The 24,410-nt window shown below is 45.6% G+C and overlaps 2 protein-coding genes and 1 pseudogene across 3 annotated transcripts in view; 1 reads left to right on the top strand and 2 right to left on the bottom strand.

Moving 5' to 3' along the window:
* The window catches only part of CORO1A (coronin 1A), an 83,815-nt gene that overhangs the window by 23,468 nt on the left and 35,937 nt on the right, over nucleotides 1-24,410 (top strand). The gene's annotated exons all lie outside the window — the stretch shown is intronic.
* On the bottom strand, nucleotides 713-7,528 carry LOC307200456 (T-complex protein 1 subunit eta pseudogene; annotated as a pseudogene). Its single transcript, XR_013843903.1, has 3 exons — nucleotides 7,501-7,528; nucleotides 5,890-6,654; nucleotides 713-5,108 (listed from the first exon to the last, which is right to left on the bottom strand). The product of XR_013843903.1 is annotated as a T-complex protein 1 subunit eta pseudogene (transcript).
* On the bottom strand, nucleotides 8,534-16,687 carry GDPD3 (glycerophosphodiester phosphodiesterase domain containing 3). Its single transcript, XM_079951159.1, has 10 exons — nucleotides 16,119-16,687; nucleotides 15,759-15,801; nucleotides 15,520-15,655; nucleotides 14,207-14,252; nucleotides 13,965-14,083; nucleotides 12,747-12,836; nucleotides 12,032-12,165; nucleotides 10,246-10,305; nucleotides 9,835-9,886; nucleotides 8,534-8,797 (listed from the first exon to the last, which is right to left on the bottom strand). The coding sequence occupies exons 1-10, from the start codon at nucleotides 16,258-16,260 to the stop codon at nucleotides 8,663-8,665; spliced, it is 957 nt and encodes a 318-aa protein (XP_079807285.1). The 5' UTR covers nucleotides 16,261-16,687; the 3' UTR covers nucleotides 8,534-8,662.

The following is a 24,410-nucleotide window of genomic DNA, read 5'->3' as shown; positions in this document are numbered from 1 at the left end:
ACAGCTTCGCATCTGGAACATTCCAGGCTTAGTCCCTGGCATCTCCAGTATCAAAAAAGGATCAGGCACAAATGTCTTCTGCAAGAGAGAGGTAGCCATGTTAAGTCTGTTGCAGCAAAAACAGCTTGTGCCTTCTTGTATCGCCTTAATAAGTTAGTAAACTTTCCTATTGTCCTTCCAGCGCATACTGAGTACTTTTTCCATTGCAGCAAGCATTTTAATTGAAGTTTGACATAATGATTTGAACTGATCTTTAATTTTTGTATTGTATCTTTGTAAACCGCCTAGAGACTATTGTAGTCAAGTTATATATAAACTGCTTGAATACATAAATATATTTATTGTGGCATATGCTCTGATGAGGCACAGTCCTCTTTGTCAGGTGGATGAAGTAACTACTGGCATGGGGAAGTTTATATGCACCCCTGAGTGTGTGTAATTTACGGGGGGGGGGGTGGATTCCAACAAGAGGAACAATTAGTTTGTGCAATGAACTTCTCCTTCTCAGGATTTGCTGAGACCCAAATTCCGCAGTGTCAAAATTCTTATTACGTTGCTTTCCAGCTTCTCATTGATGTCGTAGTTTTGTTGTTAATCTGTGGCAACAAAAAAAAAAGGCTTAATGGCAGTGGACAGAGGATGGTGGCTTTGTCATATTGCCGTCCAAGCATAAGTTTGAGCATATAGAGCTGTCCTGTACTGAGCGAGACCATTCATCTGTGCAACCCAGTTGTCTGCTCTGGTCTGGTTGTGGCTCTCCAGCGTCATTTCACGTTTTTATTTTGCCTTCTCTTGTACTGTTTAATTTGCATGGCTGAAGTTTCCTGCAGCAAGTATTTACTCTGAAGTGGTGACTAATGTTGGAGAGACCTATGTTCAAATCCTACTGAGCCATAAAGCACACTTTGCAAACATGGGGCCCAAGCCCTATCTCTCAACCTAATCCTACCTCACAGGGTTGTTGTGAAGTGGGAATCAAGCACCCTATCCTGAGCTCCTTGGAGGAAGGACTAGATAAGAAAGGCAGCTTTACATGTGCTATCTTATACTTTTCTTGTTACTTCTTGTGGCATGTTCTAGTTAGCATTATGTGACTTGATCTATAATGGGACCGATGTGCTGAAGATACAGTGGTACCTCAGGTTAAGAACTTAATTTGTTCTGGAGGTCCGTTCCTAACCTGAAACTGATCTTAACCTGAGGTACCATTTTAGCTAATGGGGCCTCCCACTGCTGCTGCACCACCGGAGCACGATTTCTGTTCTCATCCTGAAGCAAAGTTCTTAACCCAAGGTACTATTTCTGGGTTAGCGGAGTCTGTAACCTGAAGCGTCTGTAACCTGAAGCATCTGTAACCCAAGGTACCACTGTACTGTATTAGAGCCCAGGGATTGGAACAGGTGACCACTGGATTTTCTTCAGCCCCAAGAGTCTCTCTGCCATGACTCTGAAATTAGGCAACAATTCTGTGGCAGCAGCACAGCCACAGAATCTTGTCTCCCACAACCATTCATAGCAGAGGGTGCCTTTGTTGTTCTTTCTCTCTTTCTTGGACTGTTTATATTTGTGTGCATTGGCCACTTCTTATGCATTAACTTCTCAGGGCAACAAAGCATCCCTGAAGAATTCAGGATGGCAAAGGAGGAGTATCTAAAGAAACAGCATTGTCCAGTGGATTAAGGGCAGGGATGTGTAAGGTAATAGTGAATAATGATAGTGGTAGATGTGGGGCAACCCAGCCTTTAGGACTGAGTTAATCGGAATTAGGGCTCAGCTAGAGAAACCTGTTTTTAAAGGGTTGGGGTTCAGCACTGAAACATGCAACCTGTTAATGGATGCCAAACTGTATTGCCACTTTCTTGCAGTAGCTGAGCCCTGAACGTCTGGGACTAGGTCTTGGGGCTTCCAGTTCAAATGGCTAAGTTGACTTCAGCCCTGGACCACTATAGAATCCGAGCACTGAGGTTGACTCAGCTCAGAGCAGGAGGCAGGAAATGGTGGCTTTGGCTAGATATGAAATTAAGGCAGTCGTATTCCTGTGCCATGTCTGGGAGAAGGCACTTCAGCATGGATTGAGTCTTATCTGACTGGTCCTAACTCCACCTTTGCTAAGGTGATTTCAGTCCACTTCTGTTTTAGCATTAGTAAGTGTTCTTAACACAGTCATTTAACTTTCCTTAATTATGAATCTTTGCAGGATTAAATGCTGTATCACTCCTGTGGCGATTGGTTTTTACTATCTCTTTCTGACTTTAAAGATCATATAAGTGTTGGGGCATGAGAGAGCAAGAAAGTGTGACATGTAGGATGGGTGGATGAACTTGCAGGAAGTAGTAGACCAGAGATGAGGTTAAAATTGGTTCCTGGTTCCAGCCCCTTCTCATTAGCAAGCTAGACACAGGTTTCTCATGCACACACTCTTAAGAGTCTTGTGAATCAGGCTCTTTGGACATTGGCAACAGAGTGTCTTGGCAGATTTATCACATGGGCCTTAACCTGAGGCTGCTTATTGAAGATACATACAGTGAATCAAAATGTATACATTTAACATGGGGGGAAACTCAGGAAATAATGCATATCTGTTATGGCAGATCGGGAACAAAATATACACATTTATTTGGTTTGAGAGAATTAGCTAATTAATTCTAACCATGACTGAACCAGCACACATGGACATGGCATAGATGCAAGAAGTAAGTCAATTAAAATAATTGACGGTACCCAAAAAGAACTTTTGAAGCAACAAGTGGGGACCCAGAGTGAAGAGTGAAGAGAAAACACAGGAAAATAACTGAGTCAGGCACCATGTTCTGCTTGGCAGTAAGAGTGGTTTGCAGCAAGAGTGGTACCTAGCAAAAGAATATGTGGGCTGTGAAGCCCATCTTTTGTACGCTTTTGGACTAAAAAGCTTCAAATCACATTCCAAAGCTTCAAATCACATTTCATTGGTTACTGAAAATTAATATCTCAGGTGTCAAAGGCCAGGGCAACGGCGTGTCTTCAGACGTACCTCTGTGGGGAGGGAACCCCACAACCTAGGAGCTGCCACAGATAATGGTCTCTCTCGAACCCCTACCCCTGAGCCCCTGAGTGGTGAAACTACCAAGAGGGCTCCCTCTGCTGATCTTAACACCCAAGAGCATCTGTAGGAAAGGAGGCAGTTTTTCAGACATTTGGGGCCTAAGTCATTTAGGTATTTGAACCCACACTTCCATTTTCTCCTGTTGCTTTCCCGGGGAGCAAATGGCAATCAGGTTTTCCTCAAATTGCTGTTTGTTCCAATTCATCACTAAAGAGCAAGTTTTGCAGGGGAAGGAGGAAGGGCAAAGGCAAAAACACTTGGACCCGTGCTTTCTGAGCGCAGGACAAGAGGAAGTGTGGACAAGCCCTGATTTGATTAGGCTAGAAATAAACTTGGCAACCAATACAGCTGTTTAAAAACAGGGGTTGTATGTGATCTATATAGAACACCAGCCAGTAACCTGTCTGCTGCGGGCTGGCCCTGTTTGCCTGGTTCCAGGTAGCAATCAAGCCACTGTATTTTTGTACCAATTGCAGCTTCTGAACATTCTTCAAAGGCAGCCCCACACATCATGCATTCCCATAATTTGGGGTGTGAAAACCTCTCCAGTCATAGTGTGTACGACTCCTCCCGATCATCTGTTTATAGGGCATTCATCTTTATTTGCTTGCAAGCATTTATACATCATCTTATAAGCCATTCATTCATGACACACTTGTCAGTGCATTTCCCTGTCACCTTAATAGCTACAGAAAGTGTTCATTTTAAAGTGGATTTGTTGCTTTACAGAGCCCTTTAATCCACTTTAATTGCACACACCGAAATTCCCTGGTATAGCAAAATACTGACTCTCTTGGCTTGCTGGTGTATTGGCACGAGGACATCATGCCTGAGCACAAAAAGTAGTTTTAGCTTGGACAGCTGAATGCTCCCTGGGCTTCTGGTGGCAGATGTGTGAGTCGGGATGGTTTAAAAGCTCATTGCGTGAAACAAGGATGTGTGAACTTAAGTTCCTTACTCAAGCTGCTTATGTATGTACATGTGTTGATTGGAAACCAACCTCAAACCTCCTTACTGTGTACATATCAGCAGTTCTGGGGAAATGCAAATGCAAAGCAGAAGCCATAGCTAGAAACTTGTATTGTCACTTGCTGCTTGTTGGTAGTGCCAGGAATGTGCCCAGGGAGGGTGGGGACTGGTGGCAACAAGCAACACACCCATCTGGGAAAACATGTTGGCTTGTCTCTCAGCTCCGCTCAGCCTCTGCTGACACCAAAAAGCACAGAGGAAAACGAAAGCTTGTCTTAAGAAAGAAAATAGCGTAAGCTCCCTGAGCTCTGCCAGACACATCTATTTATTGCCCAAAGCATCCAATTCCTGCCCATAGCTGTCAACTTTCAGATTTGAAAATAAGGGATCAGCAGCCTCACCTGTCCCGGGGACAGTCTACGGGATATCTAACAATCTGGGATAGCAGCAGGAAGCTGTGGGAAACGGCGCTGAAATAAGGGAATTTCCCGCAAAAAAAAAGGGAAGGTTGACAGCTATGTTCCTGCCTTGTCTCTCACAGCATCAGAAATAGGGGGAAATCTCATTCATTTCACTAGCTTTTCCTAAATCTTTCTCCATAGACAATATTGGAGAAGAGTTTGAAGTCCTCCATTAAAATAGTTACACATTCTTGCAGATGACTGACTTCACTTGTGCTTCTTTGTGTGGCATATTATTCAGGGTTTTTTGGGGGTGGGGAGATGGAATTCTAGTTTGTGTCTTGCCATGGGGAAGAAGTTTGGGAGAGTTGTTGGTAGTTTCCATGAATGGTCCTGGAATAGTCTCGGAGGTACTTGGAGATCTCCGTCTCTATAGCTCCAGCACCAGCGACAACAGAGTCATTATTGATTGCTCTCCTACCAATCATGATGGTATCGTGGAGAGGACACGCTGTCTCCTCCATAAACTGCTCCATCCTCCATGCAGGATTATCATGCAGGTCTTAGCCTTTGAGCAGTCTGTGAAGAAGTTGTACCTGTCTCCTCAAAGGGGGACAACGCCCAAGGAAATAATCGGTCAGGGAATTTACACTGGTCTGGATAGATCCACATGGAAGTGAGAGCTGGACCATAAAGAAGGCTGATTGCCAAAGAATTGATGCTTTTGAATTATGGTGCTGGAGGAGACTCTTGAGAGTCCCATGGACTGCAATAAGATCAAACCTATCCATTCTGAAGGAAATCAGCCCTGAGTGCTCACTGGAAGGACAGATCGTGAAGCTGAGGCTCCAATACTTTGGCCACCTCATGAGAAGAGAAGACACTGATGTTGGGAAAGATGGAGGGCACCAGGAGAAGGGGACGACAGAGGACAAGATGGTTGGATAGTGTTCTTGAAGCTACCAGCATGAGTTTGACCAAACTGCAGGAGGCAGTGGAAGACAGGAGTGCCTGGCATGCTCTGGTCCATGGGGTCACGAAGAGTTGGACATGACTAAACGACTAAACAACAACAACAGGATACAGTGGTGCCTCGCAAGACGAAAAGAATCCGTTCCGCGAGTCTCTTCGTCTAGCGGTTTTTTTGTCTTGCAAAGCAAGCCCATTGACGGATTAGCAGATTAGCGCTATTAGCGGTTTAGCGGCTTTTAGCGGCTTTTAGCGGCTTTTAGCGGCTTTTAGCGGCTTAGCGGATAAGCGGCTTAGTGGCTTAGAAAAAGGGGGGGGGGAGGAAAAAAACCCCGCAGGAACTCGCAAGACATTTTCGTCTTGCGAAGCAAGCCCATAGGAAATTCGTTTTGCGAAGCACCTCCAAAATGGAAAACTCTTTCGTCTAGCGAGTTTTCCGTCTTGTGAGGCATTCGTCTTGCGGGGCACCACTGTAGATCTACCAGAGGCCATCATGGTCCTCTTGAGATCTTCTTCAGGCACTCAGCCAGCACAGAACATGTCCCGGTCAGCAAAGTTCTGGGTAGCCACGTCATCAGTTGGAAGCTTGGAGAGGATGACTTTGGCCCCTGACTTGTGGAGCTTATCAAGCTCGTCATACAAGATGTTCCACTCGACATCCACGATGGCCTGGTAATCCTGCACAGTGTGGACCCTGAGTTCAGCATTGTCCTTCTCCGCCTTGAGCTCCAGCTCAATCTTGAGCAGAGCGATCTTGGGGGACTCATACTTCTTGGGCTCATGCTTCTCAAAGCCAGCATAAGAGAAGGTCTTCTTGAAGGCAACTCCTACCACCAGTTTGGAATCCTCCCAGGGCTCCTCCCTGACCTTCTTGATCCCAGTTATTTTGATCTGCAGCAGCTCATCCAGCATCATGACGGCATCCGTCACCATCTTGGCAAATAACTTTCTGGTGGGAAATCGGCTTTGAGCTCAAGGCTGTGTTTGCACACTTCTTCAGCAGGCTCCACAGTGCCTCTCGGTCGGTCTTCTTGATCTTAACGGCAATCTTCTTGATCTTATTTGCTGCCAGCTGGGTTGCAGTGTGGAAGGCATGGATGAAGATCTGGGGGTGCAGCCCTTCTTCCACATAGGGCTTGATTTGCTTTCGGAATTCAGCAGCTAGAAGTGTAACTGAAGTGGTGCCATCAGCAAACTCCGCATCCCGTGATTTGGCAATGTCCACAAGTGTATCTGTGGGTTAAACCACAGAGCCTAGGACTAGCCGATCAGAAGGTTGGCGGTTCGCGACGGGGTGAGCTCCTGTTGCTCGGTCCCTGCTCCTGCCAACCTAGCAGTTCGAAAGCACCTCAAAGTGCAAGTAGATAAATAGGTACCGCTCTGGCGGGAAGGTAAACGGCGTTTCTGTGTGCTGCTCTGGTTCTCCAGAAGCGGCTTAGTCATGCTGGCCACATGACCCGGAAGCTGTATGCCGGCTCCCTCGGCCAATAAAGCGAGATGAGCGCCACAACCCCAGAGTCGTCTGCGACTGGACCTAATGGTCAGGGGTCCCTTTACCTTTACAAGTGTCCATGCAGCAGGGTGTACCACATTGAGAAGCTTCAGGATGGTGGCGCCATCATTAGAAATGGTTTTAAGCTTTAAAGCCCTATACGGCATAGGACCCTTGTACTTGGTATGTCCCATGGAGGACCTTACTATCTTCAAACAAAAACATCTTGGAGGTCCCGGGCCACAGGGAGGTTAGGCTGGCCTCAACCAGAGCCAGGGCTTTTTTGGCTGTGGCTCCGATCTGGTGGAACGCTCTGTCACAATAGACTAGGGCCCTGCGGGACTTGACATCTTTCCGCAGGGCCTGCAAGACTGAGCTGTTCCACCAGGCCTTTGGCCAAGGCACAGTCCTTTGGCAATCCTCACAGAAATCCAGCCCAATGGTTGCCATTAATTTGATTTGAACTGATTTTATAATGAAATGATTTTAGAATGTTGTATTATTTTACTGTTGTTAGCCGCTCTGAACCCAGCTTCGGCTGGGGAGGGCGGGATATCAATAAATTATTATCATTATTATTGCTTTGCCTCTGTCATCATCAATGAGCTTGTCCATGCCCCGAGGGCCGAGAGGTCTGGCCATCCTCTGCAATGACTTGGCAGGCATTGATGTTACTCACAAGCTGAGGGCTCCATTGAGAAGTGTGCCTTCCCACAGCAGGATAACAGGCATAGGCATCATCTTTGCGGCAGCCAGGTTGCTAACAGCCCCTCCCCCATTTCTTCTTCTTTTGGGATCTTGTTGCTATAATCAAGAAAGACTAGAAGCTGATACGGAAGGGGGGGGCATGTCTTCTTCACCTTCTTCTTCGCTACAATATATCCATTTATTTCCAATTGTCAATGTCAAAGGGACTAAAATCTATAAAATTCATAGAAAATCAACGTGCCAGTTTGCTCAATTTCTCTAGGACTCCATCACACCTCCCCTGTCCAGCATAATCCCTCAAGCAAGGTGTTAAGACCCTAATCCTGTCAAATCGCTCTGATCAGCCTTTCCTCCAGGCAATGTCAGGTGGCAGACTATGCATATTTGGGACCATTGTTTTCTCATCCCCAGGAAGTGTTTATCTGTGCATATCTCCAGCTCTGCATATTCCCCCCTCCCTCCTCCATATGTTAATCTGTGTAACCCAACCTCCCTTTAATATATTCATGATGTAATCTGTGTAACCAAACCTCTCTTTAATGTATTCATGACGTGTTTTGCACTGTATTCTGGGACATGGAGGGAGTTTCAAAAACTCATGTCACCCCTTTCTCGCTGTTCAATCTCGCCTTGAACCTGTTGCGCAATAAACTTGGATCTCCTGCTGCTTGCTCCTGTCTCCGGCTGAGCTCATTTTCCTCCGCAGGGACCCACAGACTTAGTCCGATGAACTGGGTGGCAGAGCAGCCTCGCACCCAGATTTTACCGTTAGAAAGCGCAATATACAAATTAAGGTTTTCAGGCCTCTGCAAGCAGGACTGTAGCAAACAGTGTGCTTTAGCACAACTGTGGCCAGATAAAATCCTAGACACTCTGCACATACCTTCCTCATTCAACGAAAACACAACACACTACTGGTAACAGTAAGGTTTATTCGTTTCTTATTTTACCCCCACCCCCAACAAAATGTCTTTTCTTCTCTTCTGACCTCACACACCTCTCCCCCTTTTCCAGCCAGGAGCTATTCTCCCACATTGCGGATCATTCACTGCAAAGGGGTGGGTGAGCGTCTAGATACTTCCGAAGGAGGGTGGGATAATCAGTCATGACTCCGGAGACTCCATAGCTAAAGGCTTCCTCAAAATACTTATCCTCATTCAAGACCCAAAGAAGAACCTATACGGAAACAAAGAAGAAGAGATGACGGGTTTGAGTGTGGAGCCCTTAGTTGTTCTAGCTGATCACTTATTTATGCAGCTATTCATTCAGTCAACATTTTCCCTGCAAGCAGGATGTTGATGGTGGAGGAAAAGCCACAACAACTGCTTTGCAGTCAGCAAGATGCTCTTTCTGGGAAGAAGAAGAAAACTTCCTGGTAAGGAAAAATCATAAGGATGACTTTACTGATTGGAAAACACAAGATGGCTGCACCACAGGTATCTGAGAACCAATATAGAGTGGGTTGTGTGAGCTCTGAGGGAGGAAGTACCTGCTTGAGATTTCGTCTCGGTTATGAACTTGTTAAAGCGGCATTCCGTCACATGCCATAAGCACCACTAAGCTTTCAAGTACGCATGACACAAATCTGGCAGCATGTGTCTTAAATATGCTACTGTTTCTACATCTCGGCTCCCTACCTGAAATGTGGGAGTATTAATAATGAGCTAGGGTACTTTCACAAGGCTGTGGTTGCAACAACAGGAGGAGGAGAGCTGAATTTATCTGTTGCAGTAAAGCAAACACACACACACACACACACACACACACACACACAGATCCATAAAAAAACACCTGATTTAGACACCCCTTGCTGCCTAGGAAAGGGACACAACAATTTATAAGCACACTCTCAAATCCTAAAACAGTGAAAGCCATGATACTTGCTGAGGTAGGTGAAAGCACCGGGCACACCTCTCTCAGCTATCTACCACCCAGGGTTGTTGCACATATAAACATGAACTATGCAGCTCTTTTTCCTGAACACACAAGAATACTCTATTAATACGACTCTGTGCCTCTCGGGTGAAGGGTCAGCACTATATGTAAATATAGCTAATAGTGACATTAAGAAGTCAAATATCCCTCTTCCTCTTGCCACCTACTGCAAAATACTTAAATACCAGGCTAAAGCCTTCCAGCTCAGCCTTCAGCAGTTTCTGCTAAGGAGGGGCTATAATCTCTCTCCAAATCCTGATTCCTCTAAGTTAATTTACCTGTATTCCTCTGTCTTCCAGATGCTTGAAAAGCTTTCCCCGCATGGTCATCCTATAAAAGAAAGGAAAATATGATGGGGTATATTGGGGCAGTTCAAGTGGTAAAATTTGGGGGAGGGAGAGAGAACAAGAGAAACTTCCCCTTTACCTTTTGTGATGGCCCCCTTAACAAAACCATGACCCACTATGACCTAAAAACAGAAAAAAGAACAGCAGCTAAAAGTGGAGAGGGGAAAAAATCAGGTGGGTAGGTCATGTGGACCTCCCTATGCTGATAGTTTTGAGCATCAGTCAGTTCTCTAGATGAGAGATACAGAAGAGGGAAGCAGCAGGTGATGAAATGGGTCAGGTTTGGTGGTGAGCAGGCTTCTTAAGAACTGAGCAGGTAAAGTATTGCTTGCTTTCACTCACTTGTGGGCAAATTTAGCCACCAGTGCTCCAAACCAGCCCTTTTTTACTGGAAAATATGTCCTGCAATTAAAGGAAAACAAAAAGGCAGCAGAGTTAACAGATCACTGAGAAGTCATCATTTCCTGCTATTCCTCTTCTAAGCTATCAGTTCCAACACAGTTTCGTAAAACCCAAGTCACTCACTCACTCACTCACTCACTCACACCCACACTTTTTCTCAATGAGCACAACATTTAAATTAACTTAACTCACTTGGTATACTTCTTATAACATAGAAATATGACATGGGGAAGGCCTAAGGGTACCTGGAAAAGCCTGTCATGTCCAGCTGAACTTGAGTCTCTCTCTCAGTTGCTTGGTAAACCTGTGCCTGAACTATACAACCTCAGACTGCAAGCAGAGGCTCAAATGACTGAATGCTCCTCCAGTCCAAAATAAAACTTGGAATACTAAGGAAATGGCTAGGCTATAAACTTTTCCCCAATATATTAAGTTTCTTTCTATTTGTTAAAAAAGACTAGGTTTTTATTAATAGGTTATCCATTATATGCAAAATTACAAGTAAATTATAGGATACAGAAAGCAGGAGGGATCTGGACAGCCCAGCTTGCAAACCATTGTGGAAGAATTATACATCACACTTAGTTTTCACTTCCCGTTCCTTCATCCTAATAAATATAACAGTATTAACTGTGCAACCAAAAACAGTTATAGAGGAATAAAAAATGTTTTGATAAGAGGAGAAGCCTCATGTCTATTCTAGCTTGGGCATAGTATTATTACTCAGTGAAAGAGGCAAATGGCAGTTAGGTTTCAAAAAGTAATATTCTCTCTTTTTTGTACCTCTGGCCACCAAAAGTTGTTTGCTTAATTTGTGCCTAATTGCAGGTTCTCAGGACATATTAAGGCCATGTGAAACAGATGGGACTTTGGCAAAACTCCAGTGCAGAGCAAAATCTAGCTTGGCAGTGGCAGGAATACTTTGCCAGGGTCTTTTTAAATTTAAGAAGGGGTATGCTAGGCTTTCGTTGTTGTTGTTGTTCAGATTTTGTTGTTTTATGAAGAAGCATCCCATCATGCAAGCTCAGCTGCTTAATTAAGTGCTGAGTTTTATAGAACCATGTCACTTCATCACTCATGCTGCTCCCAACAAGCTGTTGGTACAATGTTGGACCTTACTTCCCTTCCAGAGTCAGTAATAATCATTTCCTTTCCCACTCTCTCTGGTCCCAGATTTAGAGAGAGAAGTTATGAATGTGCATGACCACCAACATCCAAAAAACCAATGGATATCAGTGCCTGCATATCAGTTTCTAAGAGTCCAGTGGATAATCCAGCTCTGTCAAATAGTCTAAATCACACCAGTTGAGTCCTAACTGGATCAGACCAAAGGTCCACCTAGTCCAGCATCTTGCTTTCCAAGAGGATTAGCAAAATTCCTCTGAGGATCCCACAAGCAGGACGTGAAGGCAACAGTGACTGGTACTCAGAGATATTCTGCCTTCCAACATGGGAATTCCATTTAGCCATCATTCCCTCTGTTCCTGATGTTAAGGTCTGAGTGCCGGTGCGTATGCGGCCAACATAGCAACACACACACACACACACACACACACACACACGGAGGTATCAACGGGCTTATGGAGCCCTGAGATTTGCAGATGGACAAAAAGTCTTGGAAAAAGACTTCCAGTTGCTGATCCTTACACCAGGAAAACTGTCCCTCAGAACCTTTACATTTATTTTCAGACAGACACACACACACACCTCCCCCAGCTTCTGTCACCTGTTCATAATGGAGGGCAATGGAAACTCAAGGAAGGTTTCTTTCAGCGGCACAAACGGCAGGATCCCTACGTAGTACAGGAGAAGGATCATGATGCCACGTTTAATGGAGAAGATGTAGGGCATCTCTGTGTTCTGGGGGATGGGCAAACAGGAAAAAATGAGGTGAGGGTTTTGTGGTTTCTAGGCTTAATAGCCAGGAAGAAATACGGAACATGTTGTCATCACCCCCACTGATTCCTTCAGCTCATCTGGGACATATCTGTGGGTATCATACATCTGCACTGCACACTTGAACTGGTTTGGACATTTCTCTTCCCACAAGCAAGCCTATGAGTTGTAGGGTTGTCAGAATTCCCTGTGGGAGCTCCTGATACCTTGCACAGATGTACATCCCCCAAGGTCATTGACAGAGGAACCTGGCAGCTTAACAAGTTGGAACAGTGTAGGCAAAGAAGCAAACAGAGAAAGCAGGAAGCTGTCTCCTAGCCATGCCCTGATTGATTTATTATGGCATGTGCTTTTGACCCATGCCTCATTTTTATTTTTATTTTTTGCTATATGAAAGAGTCTTGTATAGTCTGAAAACCTGCATACTGTTCTACAGCCAGAAACCTGGACCAATCAAAGGCATTGCCTCATTTAACGGTGCCAGCATATCAGTTGCCGAGAGCCCAATAGCTGTGAAGGTGGATGAAAAACTGTCAATAACATACAGCTGCACAGCATTTCTTCAGTACTTTCCCTTCAAAGGCGGCCCAGATGGTGATGTGGGAGCGATTGTATTCTCGGACAAGATCTGCTGCCTGTGCGCAAGAGGAAGAAGGCAGAGTAACATGGATTCAGTTAACAGGTTCTTCTCAAAAGCAAAAGTTCTGGAAACTGAATGGAAGATCATTGTGGGAAAGGACAGATGGTCTCTCTAGTTACTAATCATTGGTGTGAGCTAAGTGTCTGGACCAGGGCAGTCTATTCCACACAGTCCAGCCCTTCAGAGGTTTGAATTAATTTCAACCTGGTAGTTGACTACAAAGATCAGCTTCCTTACAAATGTGGCTGAGTTATATGAATGGGAGGGAAATCGCAGGGAGGGTTGTATCCATGTTAAGTCTGTTAGAGCAAAAACAAAAAATGAGCCTTGCGTAGCACCTTAATTGCTAGCAATTTATTGTAGTGTGAGTTTTTGTGGACTAGAGCCCACTTAATCCAAGGATGCATCTGATGAAGCGGAGTGCCTAGTTCCCAGAGGTTTGTGCTACAATAAATTTATATTTGTCCTTCAGGTGCAACGAGACTCCTTTTTATGAGTGGTAGAGTGAAAATGTGGAGATAGGAGAGCAGCACTGATGTTGCCTAGGTTAGCATAACCCACTACAGTGGTACCTCGGGTTACATACACTTCAGGTTACAGACTCCGCTAACCCAGAAATAGTGCTTCAGGTTAAGAACTTTGCTTCAGGATGAAAACAGAAATCGTGCTCCAGCGGCGCGGCGGCAGCAGAAGGCCCCATTAGCTAAAGTGGTGCTTCAGGTTAAGATAGTGGCGTAGCGTGGGTTATCAGCACCCGGGGCAAGGCAAGTAATTTGCGCCCCCTAACCCATGGATTTGCGCCCCCTAACCCGTGGATTTGTGCCCCCTAACCCGTGGATTTCCCTAACCCCCAGATGTTGCGCCCGGTGCGGCTGGCCCCCCCTGCACCCCCTATGCTACGCCACTGGGTTAAGAACAGTTTCAGGTTAAGTACGGACCTCCGGAACGAATTAAGTTCTTAACCCGAGGTACCACTGTATAAGGTGTGATGAGCTGTGTGTCCCTGATTAGAAGTAGGGTGAGGTCTGAATATTGAAAGGGGAGATTAGCAAAAAGCTGGATCGTGACCTAGAATGAAGATGTTGGAAAGTAAAGAAGCGCGAGTAGCTTGTTGCCCCCATACCTTTCGTATGAGTTCGTCGCTATCCTCTTTGATTTCTAGATTGACCGGTACTCCAGGGAATTTCTGGAAAACCTCCTCCAAGCGTGGAATCCGGTGGTCTTTGCCATGGGAGTAGCGTCCTGTTGGAAAGGGTGGCTTATGCAGCAGGTGGAGCATACTTTGCTGGTGCACAACCCCACCACACGTGAGCACCCCAAACACAGCACCCCTCAAATCAAAGCAGCTGTACTCCTCCTACTCACCTGGGGAAAAGGTCACCTCCAGAGAATCCTTATAGGGTGGCAGATCCTATGGGACACAATTAGGGTAAGGACTAAGGAGCCAGGAGGACACCTGGGTTTTCTTGGGGAGATGTGGGATTGGGGGGCTAGAACATAGCTTGGGGCAAGGACCCCTGGGTTCTTTGGGATGGGGGCAGGTCCTGGGTTTAGAGCCATTGCCCTGCAGCAAATGGCCTCTAGGCATGTGATTCAGTCACCTGCAGTGGACTTGTAAAAGGGTAACAGAGTATTGGGAAATTACCCATAATGAATGGGGGGGGGGGATGTTTAAAAGTACTTTCCTCAAAAAACCAGAGTCTTTTCTGTTGGGGGTAATTCAGACTGAAATTCCCAGGTATCAGAAAAGGTTATTTATGTATGCCACTACTGCAGCCTGTGTTTGGTTAGCCAAAAAAAAAGGGAAAACGAGCAAGGTCCCAACCAAAGAAGAATGACAACTTAAGTTGACAGAATATGCTCATCTTGCAAACTTAATTTATAGAGTAAGAGAACAAGAAGAGCATACGTTTAGAGAAGATTGAAAAGTGTTAATTGAATATACAGGAAATAACTGTGTACAGCTGAAAGCGCTGGCAGCATTGAGATAACTTCAATACGTTTTGGTGGATGTAATAATGAAATACTGAATGGTATAGTTTTTGTAAAATATGATTGATGATATGTAAAATGAACCATGGAAAGAGAAGAAGGGAAGTCACTGATATCTTAAGGATGTATGAAGGAAGACTTTAAATTGTAAAACAGAAAATTTAATTAAAAAATTATATATATATATATATATATATATATATATATATATATATATAATTCAGCCACCTTGCCAGAGGGTCTGGTCAGTGGCTGGAGGGGAGACCACCTGGGAACTCCACATTCACTACCTCATCGTCCTTCCTTCCTTTGTTTAGAATTAAGTACAAACTGCTTAATCAAAGAGCTCTCTGTGGGGTACATAATAAAATTGTAGATAAACCATAGCTAAAATCCATGATATTAATATGCAAATACACATAATATAATTATAAAAACACAGATACAATCAGATTTTTTTAAAAAATGAATATGGGTTAGGTTAAGTTCTCTGGATGGATAGGCTTGATGAAAGAAAGTTTTTAGTGGGCATCCAAAACAATATAGTATGGGCCCCTTCTAGTTCTCAAGAGGCAGGGAGTTCCAAAGACAGGTGCTGCCTTGTGTTCTGCCACAGACAGAAAGAGGGACACAACTCTAATAAATATCACAAATAGTGATAAATAGGGGCAGGGTATGTCGCAAACCTTATAGTCCGTCTCGCTGATCTTGATGTTATGCCCTGTCTGGCGTTCCAGGTTGTCATCATGGGACACAACCACAACCCCATCTCTTGTCATGTGGCAGTCAAGCTCCAAGAGGTTTGTCCTCTGGGTCAGTGCACTGGAAGGGCAGAGAGAAAGATCAGCATGGGAGGCTGGATGGCTGTAGCAGCAACATCAGTGCAAGGCAGGATGGGGTGTAAGGGGGGGTGTGCAACACTCACTGGCTAAAGGCTCCTAAAGTGTTCTCAATCTCTTCTCCAGCACCTGGGAAGAAAACGGAGATGTTGACAGAAGGCAGGCACTCATCTTCCTAAGGGCTGGCATGGCATTACCCCATTCCCCTTCCAGGGAAACCAAGTGCCTGTTCTTTTTGTGATCTAGGAATGCAGCATTGCAGGTCTAGAGAACTGGAGCAGAAACAAAGACATCTGCAGCTGTCAGAATGGGGAGAGTGGGAGGGCTAGCTGCTAGGAATTAAGGCTTCACTCTCTCAGCCCTGGCTTGCTGCAGCACGCCACCCCTCCCCTCCCAGACGTCTATCAATGCCCCCCCCCCCAAGCGAACATCCTTGCAGAACTCACCGCCCCGGTGGGAGACGTGCCGGCATCGAACGGGAAACCTGTGTGGCTTGTGGAGCAGATGTGGCTTCTTTCTCAGGCAGTGGGATGCCAGGGCATAGATCCCAAAGGCAGGCAGCCCAAAGAGGAGTAGCTGGAATCCCATGGCAGGGGTGGAAGGAGGCTAAAAGTCCTTGGCTTGGTGGGTGAAGGCAGGAGAGAGACGTCAGGCTCAGCCGGGGCCCGCTGAAGTCTCTGGAAAGGGAATGATGCTCATGGATTAGGAGCAGAGCGGAGGGAGGAGGGAGCCCTTCAGGTCCTCTGGAAATGGAGTGAAATCAGGTGGGTTGGAACCCCTGAACTCCTGGGATCTTCTTGATCAAGTGCAATGTGTGATAAGTGTCGAAAGCAGGACTATCCTGGCCGGGAGTGGCTGGATAAGCAGGTTGATGTGATTTTTTGAGGCACTGGAGGAGGAAGAAAAAAAAAATGAGGTGTGGAGAAGACAGAAACTTACTCCTCCTCTTTGCCTGTCAGGACCTCTCTAATCTTGCACCTGTTCACCCGCTTGAATGACTGTACATATGCATATATAGAGGTCTCTCTCTCTCTCTCTCTCTCACACACACACACACGTCATGCTCCTGTCCCCTCCCCTCTTAATGCCAACCTGCACATTTTAAAGACTGCCACTCCCTTGGGGCAAAGAGCAATTTTCTTGGCAGCTGAAAGTCAGGAGAGGTGCTCTGGTCCTTCCTGCTTTGAGCCACTTGACCTCATTCCTTTCTCCTTTACTTCAAGAAGAGATTGCTAGAGCCCTTCCCTCCCACCATGGCAGCAGATCTCATTCCCAAAATTAAATAAATAAGGGCCTTTCTTAGATGTGGAATGAAATGCATTTTTTTTTAACAGGTTGGCGTCAGTTAGGGATTCCTCTCAGTGCAAAAACTAACTCCCGAAAGAGGATTTCCCTCAGGATAGCAGCAAAGAGAATTAAGGGGTTAATTTCCTCCTCAGTGTCTACACTGATCTATCAGCGCTCTCCCTCTCTCCTTCCCCCAATGCAACTTACATTTAAAACAACAACAACAACAACAACAACAACAACAACAACAACAACAACAACCCTGCCCTTTAAATGCAAAGACACAGGCAACATTTTATATCGGCTGCAGTTTGTGGAAAGAGACGGATCTCCCTTCCGGCCTGTATCTTGTGCCACCTTTCTGGCAGGAGAAGCCTAATAAATATTTAAGTATGGTTGAGATAAGATGAATTTCGCCGCCAGCTTATCTCATGGGGGAAAGGGAGAGTATTCAAGTTGTGAGAGAACTGATGGGCCAGGCTTTCTGGGGGGCTCAGGAATAATCTATATTTCCTTGTCCCTTTTCACTGCCCCCCCTTTCAGGGTTTCTACTTTCAAGTCGTTGAACTAGTTATATTGGGGTTCAGACCTTATGCCACCTCAGGCTGCTTGAAATTAATTTCATCTTCCTCCTCTAAACAGCAGCTCAGTGTCATTCTTGGGGAAAACATTTATTTCACTGTTGTTGTTGTCACTGACAGTTTGCTTTATCATCGTGTAGAGTAAGAAACCAGCCTGGAAGGGGCCACATTGACTGTAAAGTCCTGCACTGTGGAATCCCTTGACCTCTTGCTACTGGTTGCATTTCAGTTAACTTCACCTGAGGATGCCGTTAAAACTCTTGGTGAAGTCTGCCCCAAAATGTTCTCACTTGACTCTTCCTGACCCGGAACAGGTCGCCTAGGAGGACTGTCTGGTTTGGTCAGTCCAGTGACTGATGCATCATTGCCAGAGAAAAATGTTCCTGCTTCCTTAAAGGAAGTGGTGTTTTGACACCTCTTAAATAAATCACCATTACAACTTTCCTGCCTGTATAGGCTGGTCTCTAATTTACAACTGGGCCAGTTTGGGGTATGTGTGTGTGAGGAAGATGCTTGAAGGGTAGCAGCAGCAGGACAACTCTTGGGGTGAAACTAATTACGGTGGTACCTCTGGTTACAGACGCTTCAGGTTACAGACTCTGCTAACCCAGAAATAGTACCTCAGGTTTACCTCAGGATGAAAACAGAAATTGCGTGGCGGTGGTGGGGCAGCGGCTGCAGGAAGCCCCATTAGCTAAAGTGGTACCTCAGGTTAAGAACAGTTTCAGGTTAAGAACGGATCTCCGGAACGAATTAAGTTCTTAATCCGAGGTACCACTGTATTCCGATCTGTACAGTGGTACCTCTGGTTGCGAACAGGATCCGTTCCGGAGGCCCGTTCGCAACCTGAACAAAACGCAGCCTGTGTCTGCGTGTACACGGGTCACAATTTGCCACTTCTGCGCATGCGCAAGCGCAAGCAGCGAAACCCGGAAGTAGCCCATTCCGTTACTTCTAGGTTGCCGCGGGACGCAACCTGAAAACACTCAACCTGAAGCAAATGCAACATGAAGTATGACTGTAGTGGGTTACGTTTTTAAGACCTAAACCCATTTAATCTGGGAGTAAACCCCACTGAATTCCATAGGACTTACTTCTGAGTAGGACACATGGTTAGGATGATGCTGTAAATCACTCTTGCAGCAAAAACAAGAGACTTGTGGCACCTTAAAGACATACAAGTTTATTGTGGCATGCACATACATACGCCATTGAATTTGTTAGTCTTTAAGGTGTCACAATTCTTGTTTTTTATTCTAGTCTGGTTTCAGGCCTGGTTGGGAGACAGATGCTTCTTCAGTGACCCTGCTTTATTTCTGCTCCACCTTTCAGTCAAGAAGGTTCCCTGGGTGGTTCTCAATAAGATATGTAATAATGAAAACAATGCAAAATAAGTATTAAAATAGACAAAAAAAAAAAAAACAAACAAAAAAAAAACAAGACAAGCAGCAATTAAAAGCAGCAAGTTAAAATGGTAAAGTCTGCAATCGTACACATGTCTACCGAGTTCAGTGGGGCTATACGCAGGTAAATGTGTATAGGATTACAAGCTTTGGATCAAAACTTAAAAGGCCTGGAAGAAGCAAAAGGTCTTTGTCTGGTGCCAAAGGAATGGGGAATTCCATAGACAGGGCAACATCATTAAAAAGACCCACTTGATGGCTCCTACCAGAAGACGAGAGGGAGTCTGACTGTTGATCCTTATTTTACACCATCAGCTATCTCCCCCTCCTCCAGTCTGGGCTGATGTTTGACTGAGTACCTGGCTGGGCAGAGTTGAGTCACATCTGTCCCACCCAGGTCTTGGAGATGCACACCTGGCCAGCCTGCTCACCCACTATCCAGTCATGGATTGGCATGGTTTTATTATGGATGGACCAGGCTGTTGGTGCCAGTGGTAGAGCATCCATTGGTACCATGGATAGGAGGAAGCTTGATGGCAGGTATTAGGTGATTTCTGGGAGACTTGTAGGAATTGCCCTTGGAAGGTCCTCTTTCCAGGGTGATGTTGCCATGAGTAATGCTGTATGGTGCCATCTGTATGGTGATGACACCCAGCCCTGGTTCTTTTCCTGCCCACCACCTCCTTCAGTTCCAGGTAAAGTGGTGAAGTCCCTGAAAAGTTGCCTGGATTTGATAATGGACAGAAGGAATTCAAACCAGGTTGAAAATGGACATGGAGATGATGGCGGTGAATTCAGGTGAATTCAGACGGCTGGGGAGATGCCTGTTTTCAGATGGGATTGCACGGTCCCTGAAAGAGCAGGTCTGCAGTCAGGAGGTACTCTCAGACACACAGCTTTGCTTCTGGAATCCCAAAGGCTCCAGAATGCCTTTTTAAAACCCTCATCTGATTATCCAGCTTTGCCCACTACTGAAATACAGACATTTATGCTGGGTATATGCCTTTAAGACACATTCAAAGCACACACACTGCCCCAAGGAATCCTGGGAACTGTAGTTTACACCCTTACAGAGCTACCATTCTCAGCACCCTTAACAAACTACAGTTCCCAGCATCCTTTAGGAGTGTGCTTCAAAGGTATGGCTTGTATGCAGTCTTAGCTTAGTTCGTCTTAGTTACTTCCAGGTTAGACTGTTACAATGTGCTCTTTGAGACTGTTTAGCACAACAAAGTTGCTTAGGATCTTTTGTGAATGAAAGGTTAGCACCCACAAGAAGCTGGACCTTGTCAAGTTTCTGCCCCTGTACTGTGGAACATCCTCCTCCGAGATGTCTGTTTCTTGCTTCTTTCCAGAGATGTCTGTTTCTTGCTTCTTTCCAGAGATATGTAAAAATATATTTTGTTCTATCGGAGCTTTGAAAATGCGTCTCCCTCTTGGGGGTAGGCATCACTCTGTTGGTTAGTGAATTGCTTTAGGTTTCATTGCTTATGACAAATGGTAAAGGTAAAGGGACCCCTGACCATCAGGTCCAGTCGTGACCGACTCTGGGGTTGCAGTGCTCATCTCGCTTTATTGGCCAAGGGAGCTGGCGTACAGCTTCCGGGTCATGTGGCCAGCATGGAAACGCCATTTACCTTCCCACTGGAGCAGTACCTATTTATCTACTTGCACTTTGACAGGCTTTCAAACTGCTAGGTTGGCAGGAGCAGGGACCGAGCAACGGGAGCTCACCCCGTCGCAGGGATTCGAACTGCCGACCTTCTGATTGGCAAGTCCTAGGCTCTGTGGTTTAACCCACAGCGCCACCCGCGTCCCCTATGACAAATGGTACTTCATTTTTAATGTCTACATGTACTTTGTAAAGTAGACAACTGAAACATGGGAAGGAAAGAAACTCTTCCTCAAACTCGTATTCCAGGCTGTGCCCAGCTAAGTGGGACCTCTTGTAATGAAAATCTCAGCTCTGCCTCCATCTGCAGGCTCATCTGTTTCTTTCCTACCTCCTGATCTCCTTTGTACCTTCCCCCAAACATGTTCAACCTTTGCACCTGCAGCACTGTCTCTCATGCGGCTTCTTCCCAGCCCGACTGGCTGAATGAGCAAGCCTATGGGGGATGACGGCAAAGGCTTTGGTTGCCAGGGGAACCCAGCAGATGCAGTCCCCAATTGCAGTTGCCTAGCAACTGCGGGGCACCCTGTCCTCATCTCCCCAACCTGACAGAATAGCTGGCTGGGCCCAGAGTGCCAGCGGTGTTTGGTGCTGTTGGGGAAGACGTCAGCAGCCGAGGCACCGAGAACAAATGGCCCATCTGCCCAATAAGACAGTCTAACGTGTGTTTGTGTTAGAGAGAGAGAGAGGTGCTGCTTCTTTGTTGCTTGTTTTGTCAAGCAACCTATAAGAGACTGAATAAATGAAGTGTGAAGGTTAAGAGAAGAAGAAGAGTTTGGATTTGATATCCCGCCTTTCACTCCCCTTCAGGAGTCTCAAAGCGGCTAACATTCTCCTTTTCCCTTCCTCCCCCACAACAAACACTCTGTGAGGTGAGTGGGGCTGAGAGACTTCAAAGAAGTGTGACTGGCCCAGGGTCACCCAGCAGCTGCATGTGGAGGAGAGGAGACGCGAACCCAGATCCCCAGATTACGAGACTACTGCTCTTAACCACTACACCACACTGGAGTCGCTGGATACCTTGTTGCTGTGATTTTCCCATGTGTTACTTGGTTACAGGCTTAAGAGAGGTTCTTGTCTTAAGAGAGAGCTTTTGTAACCTTGAAGTGTCAGTGTGGTTTCGTGTGTTTGATTCCGAAGACCCATTTCAGATTCGTGTGATCGGAAAATAATATTTTGGAACTCATGAGAATTGCTTTGATCACACCAAAGGTCCTTTAAGTCCAGCGCCCTTGTTTCCCAACAGCCAGATGGCCCTGGGAAACTCCTTGCCACACCTGTGTTTTTTTGTTCTAGCCTCTAGTAATCAATGGTAGATTGCCTTTGAACGTGGATGCTACATTCTTACCTGGTGAAACCAGTTACCATTACTAATAAGACTCTCTATTCCTCTGTTAGTGGTGATCATCGCATCTCGTGATCACAATCACAAAATAATATTTTGAATATTTTGAAACAGCCTCCAAAGTGCTTTATATGCATTATGTTGTTGTAATTCTCACAAACAAGCTGTAAAGCAGATCAATTTTTTATCATCCCAATAATGTAGATGACTAGACTAGGCTGAGTAGGACTGAGAGAATATAACACCTCCTTGACTGTGCTGAGGCAAAGAGAAGATTTTGAGCTGAGAACTGCATGACTCACAAGTCAGTCTCTAATACACTAATGCCAAATTTCCAGTGCCTCAATTAAGTTCCACAGGGAAGAGAGATGTAGGGACACAGTACCCCACACTTCTGTTTGTCCACATGCCTATAAAATTTTCTGCTTGCCCTATGCTTCCTAGGCATGGGTACAAGTGGTTTTCCATTTGCCCCACTGCTTTCCCTGGGAAAACCCACTCTTTAACTATGAATTGGTGCAAATGCCAGTCTGCGGGAAAACCCAATTGAAGCTTGCTCCTATTCATCAGTAAAAATTGAGTTTTCCCATGGGAAAACAGCAGGATAGGCAGAAGTCTGGATGAGCCCTGAGTTGCGGTTGTCTGGTAGCGTTGGTCAGATTTTGCACTTAATATTAATTTCAACTGACAGCTGCCAATCAAACAACTACCCCCATTTTGCACCCATGGTATGTCTAGCTGACCACATCTAGCTGGGCTCGATGGAGCTTTGGTCTGACCCTGTTTATATTATTGGATATGCACACTTAAGAGACTTCCTCATTCCATGTTGTTGTGTTGTTGTGTTTTTGAAAGGTATTCAAGATAACTCACCCCAAAATAGTTACCCCCTGCTATACTTCCAGGGTGGCAAAATGGTGGTTTATCTCTCCTCTCCCTCCTTTAATGCACTTCTGCAGATGCTGATTATATTATGGGCTTTGCTTATTGAGCTGGAGCATAGAAGCGGCGTCTCTTGCCTGTTCATCCTGTACTCATTCTTACGGTAAGAGCATGGAGGCGGAGAGAGGCATTATTGGTGGGGAACCCACAGGCCTCCATCTGGCAGCTGCTCCAGCCAGCACAGCTGGCAATCAGGGATGATGGGTGTCCATCAATAAGTGGAAGGGACACAGCTTCCCCACTCCTTCTGGTCTAGAGGCACATAACTTGCCGAATCTCCAAGCCCATGTGGGTCTGGCTAGTGCCTGGAATAGGAGACCCACTGGGAACTCCTCTCTGTTTAATCCTTTTGAAGAGAGCAGGATATAAATATTGGCATATAACTCTTTAGAGCACCCCATACACATTGAGAATGAAGAATATATTTTGGAAGGGCCAGAAGAGACTTCAGGAAAGGTCCTTGCAGGTTCAGGCCTTGGCATCTCCAACTAGCCCTAGATTTGCCCAAGTCTGCCTGCCCTGGGCTGCCGCTCAGAATAGACATTCCTGGATAAGAGGTTTTCAAAAACAGATCTATAAATGTAAACAATCAGTCAGAGGTGAAATAATTTAAGGGGGGGGGGGAGTTTCCTTTCTCAAAAAGTGTGGGTTTTGCTTTCAAAAAAATAAAATAAAATAAAATAAACACGCAGTGTGGGAGTTTCCTCCCCAAACTGCTTTTCCCTGCATCAGTTTCAGCCTGCTTTGACAAACATTGTTGCCTAACCAAGACCTTTGCATGAGTCTAGATTAAAATCTCCAAACATAAAACATTTTATTGATGTGCATCCAGCTGCTTGTTAACTTAAAAAAAAAAAAAACCATACTTCCTCTCTGCTCTCCTGCTTTCATGTGAGTGAGTCCCTGCTCACTTTTCCCTATTCACTGGTGACTTTTAGATATTTTGGATAATGTCAGCTGTACACATGCTAGAGGAAGACATCTGACGCACCCCTGAGGGAGATGCCAGTCTCTAAGCATGCTTTAGAATTGTCCTTAATTTGGTTATCATCAGCTTGTTCACTGCTGCTGGAACAGTGTGCTTTAGGAGTGTTCAGAGCACTTTACATGCCCCAGTTATCCGTGCCACGATCCTGTAAGGTTGGTCATAGGAAAGCCCCTTAGTTGGACCATTGGCTCATCTGAGTCAGGAGTGAAGAACCTTTGCCATTCCAGATGTTCCTGAACTACAACTTCCAGCATCCATGGCCATTGACCATGTTTGCTGGGGCTCACGAGAGTTGTAGCTCAGCAACACTTTCAAGCTGCTTGTCTTACAAAGTACCTTAAAGATTATGGGATCCCTTACGCTCTGCCTTGATCTCAGGGGACACTTCTGGTGCTTTCCCCCAAACCCCTGAGGCTCAGGTGGCCTTTGCTTGGGTCTGAGGCTTTCGTATGACAGGTCTTGCCCTGTGGAACTCCTTGCCAGTAGGGGTTTGGGAGGAACCACCCTTCTTTCAGACATC

This window comes from Podarcis cretensis, assembly GCF_951804945.1.
Source record: "Podarcis cretensis genome assembly, chromosome: 13".
NCBI classification, from domain to species: Eukaryota; Metazoa; Chordata; class Lepidosauria; order Squamata; family Lacertidae; genus Podarcis; species Podarcis cretensis.
This window is presented reverse-complemented; position numbering and strand designations above follow the sequence as displayed.

What these genes read in the sequence shown, in the direction of transcription:
- GDPD3 (XM_079951159.1), bottom strand. Translation starts at nt 16,260, where the DNA reads ATGGGATTCCAGCTACTCCTCTTTGGGCTGCCTGCCTTTGGGATCTAT. An exon ending in GCACGTCTCCCACCGGGGCG is followed by an intron (nt 15,802 to 16,118) that starts GTGAGTTCTGCA and finishes TTTTCTTCCCAG; the next exon opens with GTGCTGGAGAAGAGATTGAG. An exon ending in TCAGCGAGACGGACTATAAG is followed by an intron (nt 14,253 to 15,519) that starts GTTTGCGACATA and finishes TGTGTCCCATAG; the next exon opens with GATCTGCCACCCTATAAGGA.